We start from the raw sequence: 20125 nt of genomic DNA, 5'->3' as shown, positions 1-20125 counted from the left end.
ACGTGTCGGAACATATGTTTGGCAAAATTATGTCGACACCCATACGAGGACACAGAGGTCGAGCACCTTCAACGGCAGCAGTCGACCAGAGCTGCGCCGGGCGACAGGTTCAACAAACTTAACCTCCGAGCCACATCAAGGCGGCAAATGTGTACGATGCTACAGCAAACTGTCCAAAGGGGCTGTACGTTTCACATTTCATTGCATCCGAACGCGTTTGGTACGCGTTAAGGGGAAGCGAAAACATACTTGCACACATACTAACGAAGGAAAAAAATCGATTAATGGATTAGCGTGAAGGTGGCATCGATTTTTGTCCGACCGACAACCAAAATCCACCCTCCGTTGCAACTCCTATGCGCTGTGTAACGCCTGCCTAGTTTAAGAAGCCCCAGTTTGCAGTAGCCTTAATCCACCGTGTCACGGCGTTACACGGCTGTTGTGGGCAAGTGTGGCTTATTGTTCTTCCGGTGGGTGGTTTCTTTTTCGTTCTCTTTCTCTTCCAGACCAGACGGATGGCTAAGCTCAAATGTTACACCCAAATGAGACACATAAAATTGTACGATATTGTACACGTTCACATGTGTTTGGGTAAACGAATGTGTGTAGCGGTGTCTGCACACGCTGTTTTATAATCCAACGGCACGCTTCACCAGCACGGCGTGGAAACGCCTGGCAACAGGAAGGATGTGTGTTGCTTTTAGACATGGTTTCTGCCTCAAATACCCACCATTTCCATCACCACCCAGAGTGGCGTGGGTGGCGAAGGAGCCAAAAGCGAAGAGGCAAAAAAAGTGAAAAACAACCAGCATGGCTCACGAACAAAATCACGTTTTATTCTTTCCACTTGCGTTTGCGTATCTTTTTTGCTGTTGTTGTTGCTGCTGCTGCTGCTTCTGTCCAACAAAAACGCAATGAATTCCCTTGCGGCGCACTCACGCTGCGTTCGTTACGTTAAATGAAGATGAATGATGTAATCAAACTCGTGTGAATACACCCGAAGCACACGAAAAACACGCAACCCAATCCACCACCGGCGGTGTAAAGGTCTGCGGTGCAGAGGGAGCGAGGGATAAATAAAGGAAACACACAGCCCAAACCAAACACGTGCTTCCTTTCGGCGCAAATGTAAATCGGCACGGGGAAAATTACGCACACAACAGGATCACCTCCCCGCCTGTCCCGTTTGACGTTCCGACGTTCGAAAAGCAATCCATCCGCAACGCAACGGCCGCTCAAGTCGCGAAATCCCAGCTCCACGGCTGGCACGTGGGAGAAGTCTTCAATTGATTGTGATGAATGTGTGTACAAATTAACTAACATAAAAAGTACATAAAAATAATCATCAATTCCACGCATTCCGACGGATGGCACTTCGTGATTCCCCTTACCTTTGCAAAGGCGGTGGTGGCGTTTGGGGTTGTAATACTTACAGTACACCTCTTTACAAAAGTGGTTGTGTTGTGAAATTATGTGGAGTGTAGAAAAAAAAAAAACAACGCCCACTGACAACAGCCACCGACGAGCCCTTGTTTGATGGGTACGTGTTGTATGTGAGTTTATGAGCTGTTGGCCAAACGGTGTTTGCATTATGCAGCAAACGGAACGGAGTGTACGGGAGCTGCGACAACGGGGGTGCAGCAGCCTGGCAGCAAACTGGCAAACTGTAGCTGATATAAATTTTATGAATTACAAATCAGATATCCGAGCCATCCCTTTGCCAGCTGGCGGGGCAGCAAATGGCTGCGGCAGGCACTGTTCTTCACCCCATCAAGAGACCCGGTGTGTAGGCCGTAATTGAGCAATCTGTCTAATGGACGGTGGTTTTAGGTTTGTTTGAAAAGGATACACATGGGGTGTATGAGTTGGTGCTGGAACAAGAATAATTTACATCGTGCTCGGCTTTCAGTGAGTGGATTGATTGTGGTCAATGTCGATCAGTGTGGAGTTGTTGATGGAATGAAAGTTTCAAGCTATCATTTTCAGCCGTTAATGCCAGATGTACATTATTTTACCGGCCAACTTGCACAGCGACTTTTTTCTCTATTAAAATGTAACAAAGAAGTGCGATGAAAGCTGCCCCTTGTCGAGTAAAATGTGTTTTATGTCAGAAAACAAGACCATTTTCCATTACGTCACAGATCGGTTCCGGCTTTTGCTTTTGTTCCCCTGGAACGAGCCATAAAGAAAGTTTTGCCCAGGTAGTAACAACCATAAATGTTAATGTATTCCAGGACCGGCCAAGAGCACATGCCGGGAACGAGAAAGTGCGAAAAAAAAGCTGACCATTTCGTCATTTCGCCGTTGCGCGTCCGAGCGTTGGCTGCATCCGAGATCGATCCGACATTTAAAAACTCGACAGTCTGGAGCTGAACCGGCCACCGCCCATCCTTTGCCAATTGGCCATTTTGCATTCCCCTTCCCTCGACCTACACATGCTATCTACTTTTATGATTGTTTCGAAACTGAGTCCGGCTAGTTGATATTCACTGCGGCACGAGCGCAATATCGTTTAGTGTTTGTCTAAACGGTCACCCCCGTGCACTCGCTCGTGGGCTTTGTGTGTGTCCTTTCCATTTATTTGATCGCTTGACGCCGGTTTGCCTTTTTTTTTTGCCCAACCATTCACCATTCATTAGAAAGGTTCAAAAAAGGGAGTTGGTGGGATGAGGACTCGAAAAATAAAGCAAAAAAAAAGCAAACCCGCCCTTTCCGGCTAACCAAGAAAGTAGACGGTTCCATCCCGAACGCTGCCCCATTCCGAACGCCCGTCCCGTCGACCCCCGCAACAAAGGGTCATCTCTTGGACCAACTTGCTTGCAGCAACATCCAGCAAACACGAACACACGTATACAAACGGCCTTGGAAAAGCCTATTGTTTAATGTAACCTTTACGCTTCATAAAAAATGCCTCGTGGCGCTTCGACTAGTAGGAGTAGTTGGGGCAGTAAAAAAGTCGAGCCTAGCCTTTTTTTTTACTCCGGTCCGTCCCGGCACCCCGACGACGCCCCGTGTGTAATAGGCATAAAGAAAGACATTCATTCGCTTGTCCCCTGGACCCGCACCCGGGTGGGTGTTTGGTAGGTGTTGCTTTTGTTCCATTCCATACTCCACTCCTCTACCCTGGCACACCCTTGGCACAAGCAAATCCGTGACCATACACTGGCGCAGATACAATGTGGTACGGTAATTTGCATACCATCAGATAGGAGTGGGAGTGGGAAGCAGGCAATAGCAATAGACGGGGAGGTGTTTGGTGAACGAGCATTTGTCGATAAAGGTGAAATCGTCGTAGCGCAAGAAAGACGGACAGACACACGAGAAACTCGCTGAACGTTAGCTTAGGAAAATGAGCGTACAGATGACTCGGCGAAGAGGAACGAAGGACCAAACCATGCAAAGGGAAAGCGGACACAGCAAGCACCACACACACACACAAGTGGAAAAAATTAGTGATATAACCGAGTTCCGTTGTAAATGAGATAATTTGAATTAATGGTGTATCTTGGCCCCATTTTCGTCGTCATCGTCGCCGTTGTCGTTCTCTACGAGCTGACCTCTCGTGGTTGCCGTGGTTGGAGTGATCGTTTCAATCTCCCTCCCCTTGCCCAGTGACAAACGCTCGTTATCTTATGCCAGGGGAGGGCGGAGGGTATCGGGGTTTTGTTTTTCCTATTCCTCTTCTGCACACCCGTAGTGGTGTATTGTCTTCTGTACAGCATTCCTGCACAGTGTTAAGGTGCTCCTGATGTTAGTGTATTTTGTCCCTCTCTTTTGCTAGATATTTGCCTAGCCAAGGGGAAGAAAATAGGATCGAGAATAAATAGTGCCCGAAGCAAGAAGCGATTGTAAAAGCATTTCTCTGAAAAAAACAAAGAGCAACACAAAAAAGAAACACCGAAAAAGATTCTTTCGTTGGTCACATCCGGAAAACAGTAATGACTTGAACCCCGTACAATAATACACCCCCAAATTGTGGGGAAAACGGCACGACCAAAGCGGTAACAGACCAAACAGGAACAAAGTTAGCTGTTGGGATGAAAACTTTTTAAATTAGGTACTGGATTGGAAGTGCGGCTTTTTGTCGTGCTATCTCCATTCTGCCATTCCCCAGCAGTTGGTCCAGTTTGTCAGTTGCTTGTTAGTATCGGTATCGCTGTGTGCATCCACGGGACTACGGTTGGGAATTTTATGGACCAATTTGCTTCTTCGGTGCGATAATTGAGCAAACATTTGGTGACACCATCCCTTTTGGTGGTGTGTGCTGGTGAGAGGGGTTTGATTTAACGGCTTCACCTCGGCACTGGGTATGGTATGGCACGTGAAACATGGTAAGATGATAATTTTTATGGTGTGTTTGCGCCCCGCACATCTTATCTGCTGGCAGGAGGAATAATTATCAAAAGTGTGAATCATAAGATGTAAACGATTGCCGGTACAGCACTTCATCTAGAATCGCCACAAATGGACGCACAAACCCCGGCAACATTAATTGCGAACGTTACGTGCCGCTTACTCTCAGTGCAAAAAAAAACAAACTGTCAGGTTTTTTCATTTCGAGTCAGGCCGCCGGGTCCTTAAGCATGCACCGGAGCGCAACCATTCAATTCATCAAAAGCGCACAGCAGCGAAACGGAGAATCAAGCTATAAAAGTGCCATCACCTGTGCCTCAATGCATGGAGCGCGTGCACATGCTACTGCACGCGTGCAATAAAGTTGCGTGCCTGGATCTTCAAACTGTTGCTGCTGCCAGCAGTACCACAATAAACCACCGGCAAATGCAACCGTCCTATCGTTTGGTTTGCCGGACGCGGTCGCGCTGTGCGGTGTGGTTTGCACATAGCACGCGCTCACCATCGAGGGAAATGACTGACATTTCCAATGAAATATTCAGAACTTTTCTATGAATTGAAACCGACCGAACGGGCGAGCGGGGCCGTGTGAGCAGTGCGCATGGCTGCCTCCTCCCTAATGGGAGCAATCAGTCGACTAATGTGTTGAAATTTTACCGTTCATTTCCTCTCCCTAGAGGGATAAAAAGGGATGATATATGAATTCCCCGTTCGTTGCATTCCATAGATTTCTGCTATCGTTCATGGAGTTTTTTTTTGTTTTGTTTTACAAATTGTTCGACGTTGAAATTGATGCTTTTTACCGTCCGCTAAACTGGCCACAGTTATTACAGACTGGGCTGGACTCTCTATGCTTTACTTTTATTCACTCTCGTTTATAGCCGGTGTACACCTGAAGCGATTATAGGACGTTGTTTTGGGAGCGTTATCGATGCAGCAACTAAATTACGAGCAGCTTACTCATATACCCATCCTTTGTGTTATCTGCTGTACACCGCTGTACACCGGTTTGGAAGGACCTAAATTTCATTATTTTCCCACTAGAAATATCTGCACGTTTTTCTCGCGTCTCGTGCTCGTACCATTTTGTCTCTGGCAGCTCTAGCACGTTGTGTGTAATTACTGTTTTGATGCGCTGTTTAAAGTGTAAGAATTTAATTTACTCACACAAACCCTATTTGGCACGTCTGAATGGAGGCATTTGATGCTACGGTGGCGTTGGGTCGTTTGCGTGGTGTGTTTTTTTTGCCCATCTCTTATCCCGTTGCCTAGTGTGGTTGTGAGAAAGCAAGCTCAGCAAGCGTCTTAAAATTACATTTACGTTCAGCGCCGGCATCTTGGGCCTGGTTCGGTTCGGTTCGGGTTTGGAACACAAACTCACACCCCATTCAGCAGTGAGTGTGTGTCAGCTGGTCTGGCAGAGAAACACCTGCTAATGACAATGTAATTTTCCTAATGGAAAATTGCTTCGCTAAGTTTGCTACGCCCACGTATCGGGGAGAGGGCATAGAGAACATGCGGACATGGGTGGCCCGGTTCACTGGATCGCAGACCCGTCTTTGGCAAAACTTTTACGTTCGACAGTGCGGTGTGGCAGGTGATGGTGGTGATTCTCAGCCTCAGCTACGATAGACCTGTCACTCATCCACCAAATCCTCCATAATCGCACACCACAAACCATCATCCGAGCAAGTGGCGCGTCTCACTCAGCCCCGAACCCGAAGGACCCGACCGGCTCGAGCAAGAAAATGGTGAAATACTCACACCCCAGGCCTCGATTGAAGTTCCGGGGACGATCCCGGGAGAGCGGCAGTAAAGGTTTCGATTTTAATTTGATCAAATTATCAAACCTTCTTGCTGACAGCCCTTTTCGGTGCCCGACACCGTACGGGACGTGTTCTACGTGTTCTACGTGGATGAGCTTGTCTAACCCGTTGACGGGCGTTCAGGGGAGTGGAATCTATCGGGCTAGTTTTTACGTCACAGAAAGAAAAGGGGAGAGGCGAAAGTTGTCCGGAGCCGCGGGGAAAAGGATGGATTGTAAAACATGGGAAAGGATTAAGGCAATTACTGAAACATTGCACACATGTCGCCCTGCCAGTAACAGGTAACAGGAATGACGAAGATTGAAGCGTAGCCGAACGCTACGGACGGCGTGTTGTTTGAGGGACTAATTTTCGGTTTAATCGAGCAGCAGGGTTTGTCTTATCATAAATCTTGCCTCGTATGGAGGAGTTTGAATCGGGAAGGAGCTGGGTGAGTAACAAATACTACGCATCAGGCATAAAATGTGAAAGACACTATAGGAGCGAGACTGTACATAAGCAGGAAAATGCTAACAAAGGCATCAGTAACTGTAGCTTATTACAGTTCTTTTTTTTTCTTGCTAAAGCTCGTCCACCACAGTCTTTCCAGCTAGACCGTTTCATTTGTTTGATTAGTTTACGCCTCTTCCTGCCCCCGCATATCGTTACACCTCATCGGACTACTGCTGTGGTGATGATGTTTGCTTTACAATTTTTTAATCGTAAACATACACATTTGTCGCCATGCAACGCCATTTATCAAATGAAAATTGCTTTCCCCGAGACACGCGGGGTAGGGAGCACCCGGTGCCACGCAAAGAATGCGGAAGGTGACGATAACAGACCAAAACCCACCCCACGGGTAGCGGCGGAGGAAAAGGCTCGCAAAGTGTATCACAGCAATTTGCTATTAAGTCTTTTACAGGCCGCAGAGCCGGACCCAGGAGGGGAAAAGGTAGTTCCGGTGCCTTTTCCGTGTTCTTGTGTGGCTCTGAGATGGCGACACAAAACTGTGCGGGGACGGTAATGTTTATGGAGATTTATTAGCATTCTCATAACTCGCCCTCTGACTTTTGCTCCGTACCCACAGCCTCGCCTCTCCTCTCTCATTCCATTTTCTGCACTCTGCCAGATGCCTAGTTGTTGCCGCTAATGAAATCTTCGTCGCCGGGCCTGTGTATGCCATGCGCAAGATTCTTCCGTTTCAACCTTAAATTTGGGCATTTGTTGCTGCAGTTCACTGACCGTGGCGGGCGGAGGGAACGAGCACGGCAAAGAGAGGGAGAGAAAAAAAGATCATTTGCTGTTTGTGCTCGGTGTACATAAATTTTAATAACGTAACACATAAAGCTGATGGAGCAAGTTTTGTCATTTGTTGGGGTGTTGTCGGTTCGTAGACATGGACCATGGAGACTTTGCACTTCATCGCTCGTCCTGCGCAACCCCCAAGACGCGTCACCCAAAGGTCGAATGGTCCTTCCCGTGTAGGACACGGAAAGCGTGTGTGTGTATGTGTGTGCGTGGGCCAAAAACTGTTTCAAAGCCCTATTACAACACATCAACCAGAACTGGCACAATGCCTCGGTACCCACTTTACCCTGGGTGCGTGCAGTAGTACAAGCAACGAGAGACCCTTCATAAAGCTATAGCAACGCTGCTGGTGGGAGATGTACAGTGTTGCCAAGGTTATTATTATTAAATATCAAAAGACATATTTTGTTTGCTTTGCAGCAGCATCCAGAAACAACGCCCTCGACGAAACCGTACAAAGCGTAATGGTTCCTTCCTACGCTGCTGTGCTGTCCGGGCGCTTACGAACTGAACGTTGCAAAACACGAACGCTTTTGATTGCGGCCTGGGCGGACCCATTTTATCTTTCGTTTTTGGTGAAACGAGTAACATTAGGTAATTTATATTGCTGGAAATTATTTCATTAGCATGATATTAAAGTATGTAGCGCTGCCGTGAGACCAGATTGGTACTACGTTTGGTAGGAGAGCAGCCCTAATGGACCTGTTCAGGATGACTTTAAACAGTGCAATAAGAGTTTCCTTCCTTTGCAGATGGCGCAGTATCATTGGACTCACAAAGCAAGAATGTATTTGATCTACAAAAGCGTCGTTTCAGATAACTGTTTACGATAGGCTGGCTGAATAAATTGGTGGCTGGCGTGTGGTTTGAGGGCGTGTGAAATAGCAACCATTTGATTTCAACAATTTTATACATATATATTCATTCATCTCGTATCTGCCTTCCCAATCTGGCCACTTTTAAATCAAACCAATCGTCGTGAATCAGAGTGAATTGTGTGCCAACAAAGCAGCACATCGACGCGTTCGCGCGTTCTCGATGCTATCTTGAATGATTGCCCACCACTATGGCCTTTTGGTGTACCGATGGTGGTGGCGGGGACCGAGGAAAAGCAAGATAAATGGCACCGTTTTTCGCGATTGAATTTTGGCGTGAATTTATGATTATTTTAGCTCTTTTCAAATGGGCTCTCAGCTGGCGTCCGCAGTACAGCCAGCGACAGAGTAGGAAAGAACGGTTATGCGCTTCCCCAAAAACCCGACATAAAACAAAGAGAACATCATTTTCATCCAACAGGCATTTGGCAGTCGCGATGAACGATGGTGATTTTTCAATGCAATGGGAAATTTACTCACGCTGCACCAGTGGCAGATTTATTTTACCCAGTACCAAAATATTGACAAAAGTTAGATGAAACTTAGCGGATGAAGTGCTGTGATGATTGCTGTGCGTTGCGAACGTGAATGGAGAGAAACTGTGTCGGTTGGACTTTAATTCTTTTCATCACTTGGTAAACTTCTCGCTGGCAAAGAAATTTAAATGCTAAACTGGTGCTTCAATGTAGCAAGTCGATGTTGGCGAGGGGGGTGTGGGGGAAATGTAACTCAACATAAAAACAATCCAAAATGTAATGAAAAAGACAGCAAATAGTGGTAATTTTCGGGAGGAAAGATCCACGTAAACCAAGCAAAACGAGCAAATCGTAACTTACCACCGCGGTTCTCGCTATCCGCTGGCTTGACTTGAATAGCACGGTTCATCTGTTGGGAAGAGAGCAAGAGGAAGAAAAAGAAGAATGTTAGATCTGATTTTCATTATATCGTTCGCATTATGCTTTACGACCACGCGCGCCGACTCGGTCACGGGGATGTTATCGAATGAACGCAATAAAATTGTAAAGGCATAATTTAGGCAGGCCACTGCTGCTGCTACTGCTTTTAACCATCGCCTACACAACACGCTCGGCATGGAAATTCCAATGTGCGAACAAGACATTTAGCCTCCCTGGTACATGCTTCTAGCCGGCGATTGCTGCCAAGGAGTGATTTGGAATGGAAAAGCATTTTCCTTCACACAGCGGTGGAGCGGTGCAGGTGTGGCTTTGGTTGTAAAAGGAAATTTTAATGTATTCTGGTTTTTAATTTATATTCAATTCCAGCCTCCACGGTGGAAACCCCTCAACGGAGTGCCCTTCTCGCCCGCACCCATCTATTTGTTTAGTGTGTGTGTGTGTGTGTGCGTGTGTGTGTGTGTGTGTGAGTGTGTGTGTGTGTGTGTGGCAAACCCGGGAATGAAAGCGATTTTCTTCGCACAACAGCAAGCAAGACGTGGAAATGAGAAAGCAAAAGCCACTCGGTTTGCTGTAAACGGCAGCGTGTTGAGGCGTTTGAAATTGGGGAATTAAATTTCCCTCCACCGCAACAAAGAAGCCCTCAAAACTCACGGCACTCAAAAGAAAGGCGCACTAGCCAGGCACGCCTCACGGCAGGCTGAGATTCCGTATCAATGTTATTCGGTTGCGATCGCGAACAACTCGAAGCACTGCATGTGGGTGGTTGTTTAACGAAAATGATAAAAGGTTTCTTAGGGGTTTCCACCAACGCTAGGTGTTACGGTATAAAGCTTTCAGTATTTCATACAAAACTGGCTGAGAAAATTGTCATGATGTACGAATAATTTTGCAAAATCATCCATATTACCTAACTTATACGGGGTCTAAATAATTTAAACATGAGTTTTTAATAATTATCCCAAACCGAGTCAAATATATCGTAATAAAATATGTTGAATGATCGAAAATTTGTATATCTTCAGAATAATAAAACAGAAAGGTTATCTTTTACAACTAAATATTTCTAATATGAATGCAAACCTGTTTTAAGTAAGATTAGTTTATATGCTAATCAGCCTTAATTCTAAACCCATTTTTTGAGAACGTTTATATTTAATTTTCATTTCAAAAGGAACTATTTTCGAGTGTTATCCATTTTGTCAACTTTTTGCGGTAAAGGCATTTCTTAACCACAAAGCCGTGCGAGCTGTGAACGCACCCGTCGACCAGAAACTGCAGAAATCTGGTTGCCAAAAGACGCAAGCATTTAATGGCTCGCAGCCATGGCGAACGCCAAATTTATGTTCCCGTCTTATCGCCGCGCTAGGGAGTAATTGAATCTTTTGCATAATTTAATGTTGTTTAGCGAGCATAATGGTGCTGCAACGAGCGATTGGCCAACGTTAAACGACAACCCGACTTAGCGCAGAGCATTTGTTGCGACTTACCAACGTACCTTCCGACGTGGCATTTGTTGAAGCTAAGATCTAGCGGTTAATAAAACGGTGTCAACGTTTTGCGGTTAATTAAGCTCCCTTTGGAGTAATGATGGCGGCAGCACAATTTACCTTGGTCAGCTCAATGTGAGCTTTAAACCCATACCAAATAGCTCCGAAATGTTTAAAACACCTTACTCAGGTAGTTTTCTTCATTTGCATCATTAAAACAAATCTTGCTGGCCTGGGAATGCTGGAAAGGTAATTACTGTTTTCATAAATAGTCACATCTAATTATTTTCGCTTCCATCATTCACAATTACCATCAGGGAGGGGCTAATTTTTCCTTCGCCTTTTTTCCACCCATCTAGAGAGTAATCTAAATCTTAACTGATTTTGCTGAACATTTCTTTTTGCGCTCAGCCTTGCTCCAGCGCAATTCCCTCGCCAGTTTGTGGCTTTGTCCCGAAGGATGAACAACCCCTTTCTCGCCAACTGTGCGACTTCAAGAAACACTTTTCTTACACTTTGCTTAATTCACGGTGGTTTTTATGAGTATGCGTGTAGCTATGGGTGTGTGAGTGAAAAACATAGCTGTCCAGAATGTTATCCCATCGTACGCTTTCCAAGATGATGGAGAATGTTTACTTAATATTTTAATGCATTTCTCTACTCTTCCCTGAGCGGTGCGGGGCTGTTAGAGTGATTTTTTCCTACTATGTTCTTATTTCTGCCTTTGCATCTTTGTTCGCTTTTAGCATCTTTCGGTTAACTTTCGCATTCCCCGTAGGCCATCATTGGCCCGGTCCGTCTAGCGGCGACCACTGTGAAGCAAACAGCGTCAGTCAACACCATCTCTCGAGAGGAAAGAAATACGAATCGCGAATCGTGGTTTGCCACCGCTGGGTGGCCACAAAAGCAATAAATAAATTTTCAAAGTGAATGATATATTAGACCGAAGCGGCACTATTTTCTGTTGATGCCTGGTGAGAGGGTTGTGTTGTTCGCGCATATTCAGTGGTTTCACGATTATTGATCGATTCATCTCGCTGGGCTTCGTCGTCGAATACACTCATTTTCAATCAGTTCATCTTGCCCAATAGATGTGGTTGCTTACGGGGACTGCTTTTCAATTGAAACAACCATCCGAGCCACAGAAAGCAGCAAAGCCGAAAAAGTGACCACACTCACAACGCTTTCCATGGAGCATGATTAACCGATACGTTCGTGATAGCATAGCACCTAGCCCTCCAAAACCGTTTATCCTGTAGCGTTGGGTAGCAGCCACGCCAACTGGTAGCGATTGGGGAATCGGAGGAGCATAATGGTAGTAAGCGGTCGCGAATGACAATGAAACAACTGGCCCAACCGGTGGTAGGCCCACGCAACACAAATACACATCCATTAACGTAATTAGCTACCATTTATATTATGTTTCAGATTATAACAAAGTGTTCGCAGGAGATAAGGTGAACTCGTGGGCCTGGGACGTTTTTGGGAACGGGAAGGGAGCTTTCCCGGTTGGCCTGATGGCAGTGGTAGCCAGGAAGTTCATAGCATTGTTCGACTACGAAACGCGTTCCCCGCTTGTGTGCGATAGAAACCGAGCTCGGCAGGTTCGGTCAAGCGAGCGAACAGTTGCGCCGCCTCTCCACATTCGATTTAACACAGGCCCAAATGAATAGAGGAAGAGCATATGTCTTGTGTCGGGAACGTGCTCACTTTGGTCGCTGAAAGCTGAGCGTCCCGCACCTTGCGTCACAAATCAACTATGGCGGTCCGACAGAATTGCCTAATGGTTTTGGGGACCGTGGAATTCGGAAAAGCGATGTTATTTCGTCCACCCGCAAGGTATTTCGAAGGCAGTTTGGTCCTTTTAGCTGTAATAAAATATAAATCAATCGTTTGAACACCGTGAATCATAAGCACGAAAATGTCCGTCTTTGTTGCTGCAGAGAACTGGACTTGTATTGTGTATCGACTTTTTGTACAATTACCTATTAAATAATAAACTAACTTTGGTGATTAGCGATAGGTTGATTATGATAGAGGCTGCAATGGGTAAAAGCAATGGGCTTGCTTGATAACTATGGAAATAATTTTACTAAATTATTCACACGTAACACAAAGTCAGTTTGAAATAGATTGGAGCGGTTATGATATTAAAGTAAATTGTATTAAAATTAATATTAAATTTGCCATTTCTGTTCTAGTGGAAGGGATTTCTAAAAGAATTTCAATATCGATTATTTTCACCAAAGTTTGCATCAAATATGTTTCGTCGGACCAAATCCTTAAGATTAAATAACAAATCCCAACATGACAGCTAGTTGTGTCAAACACTAAAACTATTTCCGATGCATTCCATGCAGCTCGTTTCATTCTCAATGACTCGCGAAAATCGGAGCACTTGCACCATGTACTGCATGGCAAAATGCTTAAGCCCAACTCGATAAGCAAAAGTTTTCCCTATAGAGCTATCCCGTGGCACCGTCGTCTAGCAGAAACTGCAAACGCCAGCAACAGCGATGGTCCGTGTAAGGAGCAATTAAAACGGATTGGATAGCGATAAAAATCCGTCACCAAGGAACTGCAAACACTCATCGTCGACGCGAACGTCCGTCTTACGGCTCCAGACCAAACACGCCAAAACGCGAACGACAAAGGCACTAGAAGCCGAATAACATTGTTTTCCTGACTGCTGTTTTTCAGACACTTTTTCTAGCCGGGAGATTCGTTTTTTTTCCTTCATGTCCAGGAAGGTATGGCCTTTTAGAGGAAAAGACGAAAGAGGTGCAAGCGATCTTGAGCGGAAAGATTACTGGACTTTCTCTTTAACGGCAACTCGTTTGCTCGTTCTTCGTCTCTGGGCAGGATTTGTTTTCGATTGGACCTAGCGGCGGGTACCGGTGTATGGGAAAACTTTTGCCCTATTCAGCAACAGTGTTGTCATTAAGGATTTAAGTTGTTGATTTTACTGCTCCAGCTTCGGCTGTCCGTTCTCGAATGCGGTGCACAATTGTTGGACTTTGCCTTGTACCGTCGTCATTGTTGGGCCAATTTAAAATAGTTTTCGCGTGCTGCTCTGTGTCCGGGTGGACAAAGCGAGGAATTTCATCGGGTCGCCGTTGTTGTGCGACTTCCGCAGTAGATAACTGGTGTAGTTAAGTCTACAGAGGCACGATATGAACAAGGCAAAGTTGGGGTGTTTCGTTAGCCTGCAAATCCCTCATTAGTGCGGTCGCTTTGGTAGCATTGTGTACCAGAAGACTGGACTGGAGGTTGACTAGGAATGGATGGAAATAAAAACAAGATCCTCATTTCTTATGTTCTTTCGTTAACAACTTGAACAAATTTGAAACTTTAAAGATTAACGAATGGATTTCTTAAAATGAGATGCCGTAGACACTACTTATGTATTCTTCAATACTTGAGAATTGTTACACTAGTAAGGGATAATCTGATGATATCTCGATGTTCCGTATAAGCAAAAAAGATGAAAGCAAAGTTCCGTATAAAGCTAAGAAAACCTAATTTTTTGAAGCTAATAAACAAAACAACAATGAAAGCTGACATTTGGCTGCATAATTGTTAGATTCTTTCTGGTTTCTCCGATTTACTAAGTAACCCTAACAAACATTCGCTTCATAGCATATCTTATTCACGTTTGTGGTTACATGTTCTTGGTTTCTGGACAAATTTTTCCCTCCATGCTCAGCTACATAAAAGCTTTTGCAGTCGATGCGCTCAAGTAGCGATGGACTCAAAAGCAAACATAACCGCAGAATCGGTGCTCTGGTTTCATGTGGTCTGCCTCTTGGCTTGCCGTCTTTTGCTTGATGAGACACATTAGCGGTAGAACGGAACGACTGTTTATGTCGCTCTGGTTTTGTAACATCGATTCCCGCCCCGTGCCTTCTCCAGCCTTCACCGACGCACAGTTGCACCTCGACTGGTGGCACCGTTCTGAACCATTTAAACCTTTCCCGTATCTACCGACTGCTCCGGAAGGGACAATGTAAATGTGTGTAAATGAACGCGCTCTTGCGCTTCGGGTACAGTTTGATTGTGGGACAAGTGCAGCCACAGTGAATAGAAATACCATCGGAGCGAGTAGTGTGCAGATGTGTTTGCAACTGTTCTACGCCAACGATGTGCATTGCATACGTTGCCCGGATGCTTCTTTCCCTTGGATAGGTTTCCTGGAATGGAATGGTTTGAAAATACGGAGCCAACTAAACGAACGAATGCATATCCTGATGACGTGCGTACACGTTCCATGCCAGCACGAGCTTCAACCATCGGTACTAACACTACGCCAGGCATTTTAGGGTTAAAGGGCTCTCCCTAGCTGCCCTACAACCTACCTTTACCATTCAACCGTAAGTGCATGCAGCTGCATGACTATGCATGTGCATACCATGCCGGATGTTTGGCATAACGTTAGGCACCGGCTTTTGCTTACGCCCTCATTCATGTACCTTTGCCCATTACGTTTGCACCTCCGATCATGAGGGCACGTGAGACAAACACAGACAAACAGACACACATAAATACAACAACAAAAAACACGACTGGAATGTTTGAACAAAGTCAAACCATTTGATCTACGTTTAATGTCAGCGACATTTTATAAACGTCAACCGAATTGTTTATTAGTGCAATAATTAATGACAGGCAGGCAGGCAGATGTTTATTGCAGGGACGAGGGTACACGGTGTCGCCGAAACGAGATGCTATCCGTTTAACGAGACCGTAGCGAATGGATCATGTGTGATGATTTATACAGCCAAGCCGGGCTTCGATATTATCCTCATTAAGGTTGCCTCATCATCGGGGCGACATCGATTGCACAATGGCCACCGTGCAGCTAATATTCATTTGCCGCCGCCGCTTTGATGGACACTAATCAACAGATTACAGGGCACAATTCCTCCGAGCGTGGTCGGATGGTTTGCTTCCTGCTGTGGCAGCTTATGACATGGTATGATATTGCGTAAGGGTAGAAATAAACGGAGGGAGGATTAAGGGAATTAAACCTAACCTTCGGAACGGCTCTTAATAAACATGATTGTGATAATTCTTTGATGTTAAATTAAACTTCCTTAAGATCGATCACATTGTATCCAACATTACTACGCAAATTTACAAACTTTCTTGTTACTATTATTTTCATACACAATGTGAAGCATCGGACAATTCCTCCTGAATAAATACAATATGAAGTATACATGGTTATACTTTTTAGATATGCTTTAGAAGAGGCAATAATATGCTCCTGGATCAGCTTTAAGCCAAAGTGTTTAAGCTTCATCCAGACTCTTTAAAAGAAAGAAGCCGCCGAAAATAGAAACAGCTTCCATCATTTTAACAACAGCCCTTGGTCTGCCTGCTTTGCACCTTGCACCTAGTCCCCACGACGATTCAACCACTCCACCGATCCGCTTAGGGATTAATGGATTGTTTTATTTATATAAATAACCTCTATTACTCTTTGGTGCGCTGTTTGAGGGCTGCACCGTTCGTTGCGCTGTCGATGGGATAAAAGAAACACGGCACAGGACGGCGGTACACAGTCGTTCGGTTTTGGGCAGCACAGGGCCCTAAACATCAATCCATCCGTCTTGACCAGGTCCCCCGTAAATGACCAAAGACGAGAGGGTTTCTGGTTTTCGTTGCTTTTTTCACACACACACAAAACATGTAACAACAACAACCTCCCAAACGGTCAAGAGCCGGCTGCCGGAGAGTAACATGCCTTCCTGTACTCCGGTGTTTCGCCTGGCCAAAATTTATTTATTTAGGCGAAAAGGGAAATAAAATTTTCCACCACTTTCACGGATAGCTCCCAGAAGGTTTTGCACGGGGGTAGTTTGCTCACCATATCAATTGAATGTGAGTGTGTGCGTGTGTGAATGTGTATGTGTGTCGGAGTGCTTGCTAATGTATCGTAAAATCCTGCTTGACCAGTGGCGATGTTGTGTGCTAGTGTCCTAAACATGAGAGTTTGAGGCATTACTGTTAAAACAAGCGATCATGAGCATGAAGCAGATTTTTTTTTGCACTACAGGTGTATGAAAAACTTGTTCTGAATGGTCATGAAATTGAAATAAAATTAGGTTAGCAAGATGTATTGAGCTAGTTTATGTTTTAGTAATTTACTAAATTGAACCATACTTTAGCGGCGTTTTTTTACATAGTTTAATTTGTTGTGTTATTATTATTCAATGGAAAGAATTAATATACCTCATAAAATATACCAATGAGTTAATTTCTACTAAAATGCTACAAGCAAAGTTCAACTTAACACATACTATTAAAACATCGTATTAAACCATTGAAAATTTAACTTGTTGATTCTAAACATTGCTTCATTTCTTGTGCCTAGTGATACAAACATGTCGTGGCAAGTCTCGTGGTACAGTGGTCAACTCAAACGACTTAACAACATGCCTGTCATGGGTTCAAGCCCCGAATGGACCGTGCCAGGACTGATTATCCTGCTATGAAGGGTAATCCATAAGTCACTGAAAGCCAGCCCCACAAGTGGTACAAAAGATTAAAGAGATACAAACATAAAGTATATTAAAGTTGTCGCATGGTCAAATGAAGTTGTTAATGGAATGTGTGCGGTCAAAAAGGTTTGAGTAAATGATACTAAAAATACTACATAGCATGAGCATCTATGTTTGGTTAGGTTTCATGGCATTGCACCCAGTTGATTCTCTTACCTTCTCCGAAGAAGCCTAAAGGTTGTTTTATAACGAAATGTGCGCCTGATAGTTTGAGCAAACGATGACTAATTTCTCATTTAAGTAACTGTTTGCGTTAGATAATTTTAACAATATTCATATTCTGTTGATAATCTGCGCATATATTTTTGGAATCCGTGACTCAGTTTGCACCACTGCGCGTTGAAGATATTTTCTATAATCTTCAACATTTCCAGCAATTAATAAAGTTACTTTGTGCTGAAGAATTCCAACCTGTCCCACCCATCATGACCAAGGATGTTATTTTTCTTAACCATGCACACAAAATTAACAGACCATTAAAAAGCGACACCAAACTAAACTTCTCTCCAGCTCCAACCCGCTGTATGTATCTTCCGCCATTCGAGTGCTAAAGCCGTTAATGGGCATGGTCATTTGCCATTCGTAAGCGCTTTTGCCTTCCAGTGTCGCCCTTATTCTGGTGAGGTGGTTCGCTGTAAACCACGGCACCAAACAACCAGCAGCCGGAAGGAAACGACTTCCTCACAGTGGCGCAACAAGGAAAAACGAGCTTACAAAACGGAAATGGAATATTTATGCACTCACTAAACATAAAAATCTCGCCCAACAGACTCTCCAGTTCGATTCACATCACCATCCAGCACCAAAACAAAAGGGAGCAAGAGGTTGAAAACCGCTAAGCGAATCAAACCGACCGGGAGAGCATTAAATTAAATACAGAAAAATGCTATTTGTCTTCGGTGCGGATTTATGTATAAACACACAATAAATATAAATTTCGCCACCAAATCGCGTTTGGCCGTGTTAGGATATTTCTTTTTATGCTTCCTTTTTGTTATGCTATGTACCATGGAAGCCCCTAAACTGGATGGGAGCAATTGTTGTACCACACACAAGTTGAGCATTTTCCTGGCCAAACAAACGGCAACAGTACGCAATGCAAAACTAACCCATGGCGATAGGCGTGCCATGGAAGCATACAGGAACTGGGAATAAAATTAAAGCAACGGCAACCCTCAATAAGGTGTTGAATTTGTGTACGGGTAAGCGGTACTAAACTTGTCGAATATATTGTCACTGTCTACTGGCGGGTGGGTGCCCACTTTGGCACCACTCATGCGGTCAGTTGATAATGGAGGTCCAGATGAAAAGGGCCATCGAAGAGTTTTTTTTAACCCGCAGCACTACTTGTAGTGAGTTTCTGACGCTTCGACTGGGGGAGTGTTTGCAAAACTATTGAATTTAATAGTGTTCACCCAGACTAACCCTATTTTGTCGTAAATTTTCACACCAAATGCAGCCGTGCCACGCTAACCCGTTCCATACATGAGCTGTTAAAGCAATGCATTTTAAAACCATCCACACTAAGCGCCTACAACTCTTGGCTCTAAACGGAAGGAAGTGCTTCCGAAGCACACGGCATCGAAAGGCAAAAGGTGAAATTATAGTGCAATCACACCACCACAAAGCCAAATCCTTTCCACCTTCTTTCGGGACGACTTGTGTCATACAAGCAGCTACATTGGGTCGAAAGGGTTCGTTCACTGCCATCAAGCAAACACACCGCAATTGCTAAAGGAATGGACGGACATTCCTTGGGGATTATTCTACGATATTTTTTCCCATTGCTTAGGATGCTTTGTAGCGTCTGTCGAACCATTCAATCACACTACTAGGACAAACGGCCGATTGGAGAAACGTTCTGCCATCTTTATCCACACCGCCGGCTGACCTTTCCGTTGGCCATAATCGTTAAATTATATGATTGGATGGAATGATCTCGTAAAAGCAGTAGCTGCAATTGGGCACATGACATCCGTTGGACACTCGGATGCCCGTGCCGACATACCGAAAGTGCTGAAGTAAGTCAAAGTATTTCACCAAAGCTGGCACAATTGCCACTCGAACTGGGACGTTCGATATCGAAAAACGAACTTGTCGACACTCGTTTTTCTGACAGGTTTTTTCTCCCCGTCTGCCGTACGCTTCGTATCGTGCACTTCGTTTTGTCCACTGCGTTGTCCACTCGAGCAAAGAATAGGACTTTTTGCCTCGCTCTCTTTTCAGTTTATGCCGGGTTTATGCGCCTCCTTAGCAACGAGTCCTTTTTTCTGTCGCTGTCGTTTCGTTTCGTTGTGAATGTTGTGCTAAATGTGAAGTGGCTTTCGATGGGTTGCTTCGGTTCTGATGTGCAGAATGGGTGCTAATCCAGAGGGGTTTGAAGCTGCACTGTTCGCAAGGCAACCGTACATTATCTTTGCTTGACCGTTGCTGCACGGGAGCAGATATAGTAAATCCTTTATTTACTGAGGATTTTGTAAAACACCCCGCTTTGCCTGCAAGGCCATTTGAACAGCGACCCACGCAAGAACGCACACATTCTCGCTGTTTGTGGCGCTTTGACTTTGCGTTTCCGAGCTCCGATGAAGTGTCCTTTGGAGGACCTCCCTCCCTGTTCTTTCAATCGCAATCCAATGGCAATGTTGTTCCAAAAAGTTGGAAAATTAGATTGACTACTGAAGAAACGAACGTTCACATTAAGTGAACCACACTGTCAGGCGCTCAACATCCATGATATAGTGTCAGGTTCGCATTTATCATCGTCATGGTGTGTCGTCGTAATGAAGGGTGCTCGTCGATCGATGGGAAAACTTT

At 44.8% G+C, this 20125-nt stretch overlaps 1 protein-coding gene across 15 annotated transcripts in view; it reads right to left on the bottom strand.

Moving 5' to 3' along the window:
* Positions 1 to 20125, bottom strand: part of LOC120951204 (CUGBP Elav-like family member 4) — a 321851-nt gene that overhangs the window by 121792 nt on the left and 179934 nt on the right. For all 15 annotated transcript variants that reach the window (XM_040369776.2, XM_040369772.2, XM_040369771.2 and 12 more), the window contains one exon: positions 9181 to 9229. In XM_040369776.2, coding sequence (XP_040225710.1) covers positions 9181 to 9229 — 49 coding nt within the window. The remainder of the gene's footprint in view (positions 1 to 9180; positions 9230 to 20125) is intronic.

The sequence above is a fragment of the Anopheles coluzzii genome, chromosome 2 (genome assembly GCF_943734685.1).
Source record: "Anopheles coluzzii chromosome 2, AcolN3, whole genome shotgun sequence".
NCBI classification, from domain to species: Eukaryota; Metazoa; Arthropoda; class Insecta; order Diptera; family Culicidae; genus Anopheles; species Anopheles coluzzii.
The sequence above is the reverse complement of the archived record's forward strand: the minus strand, read 5'-3'. Positions and strand labels throughout refer to the sequence as shown.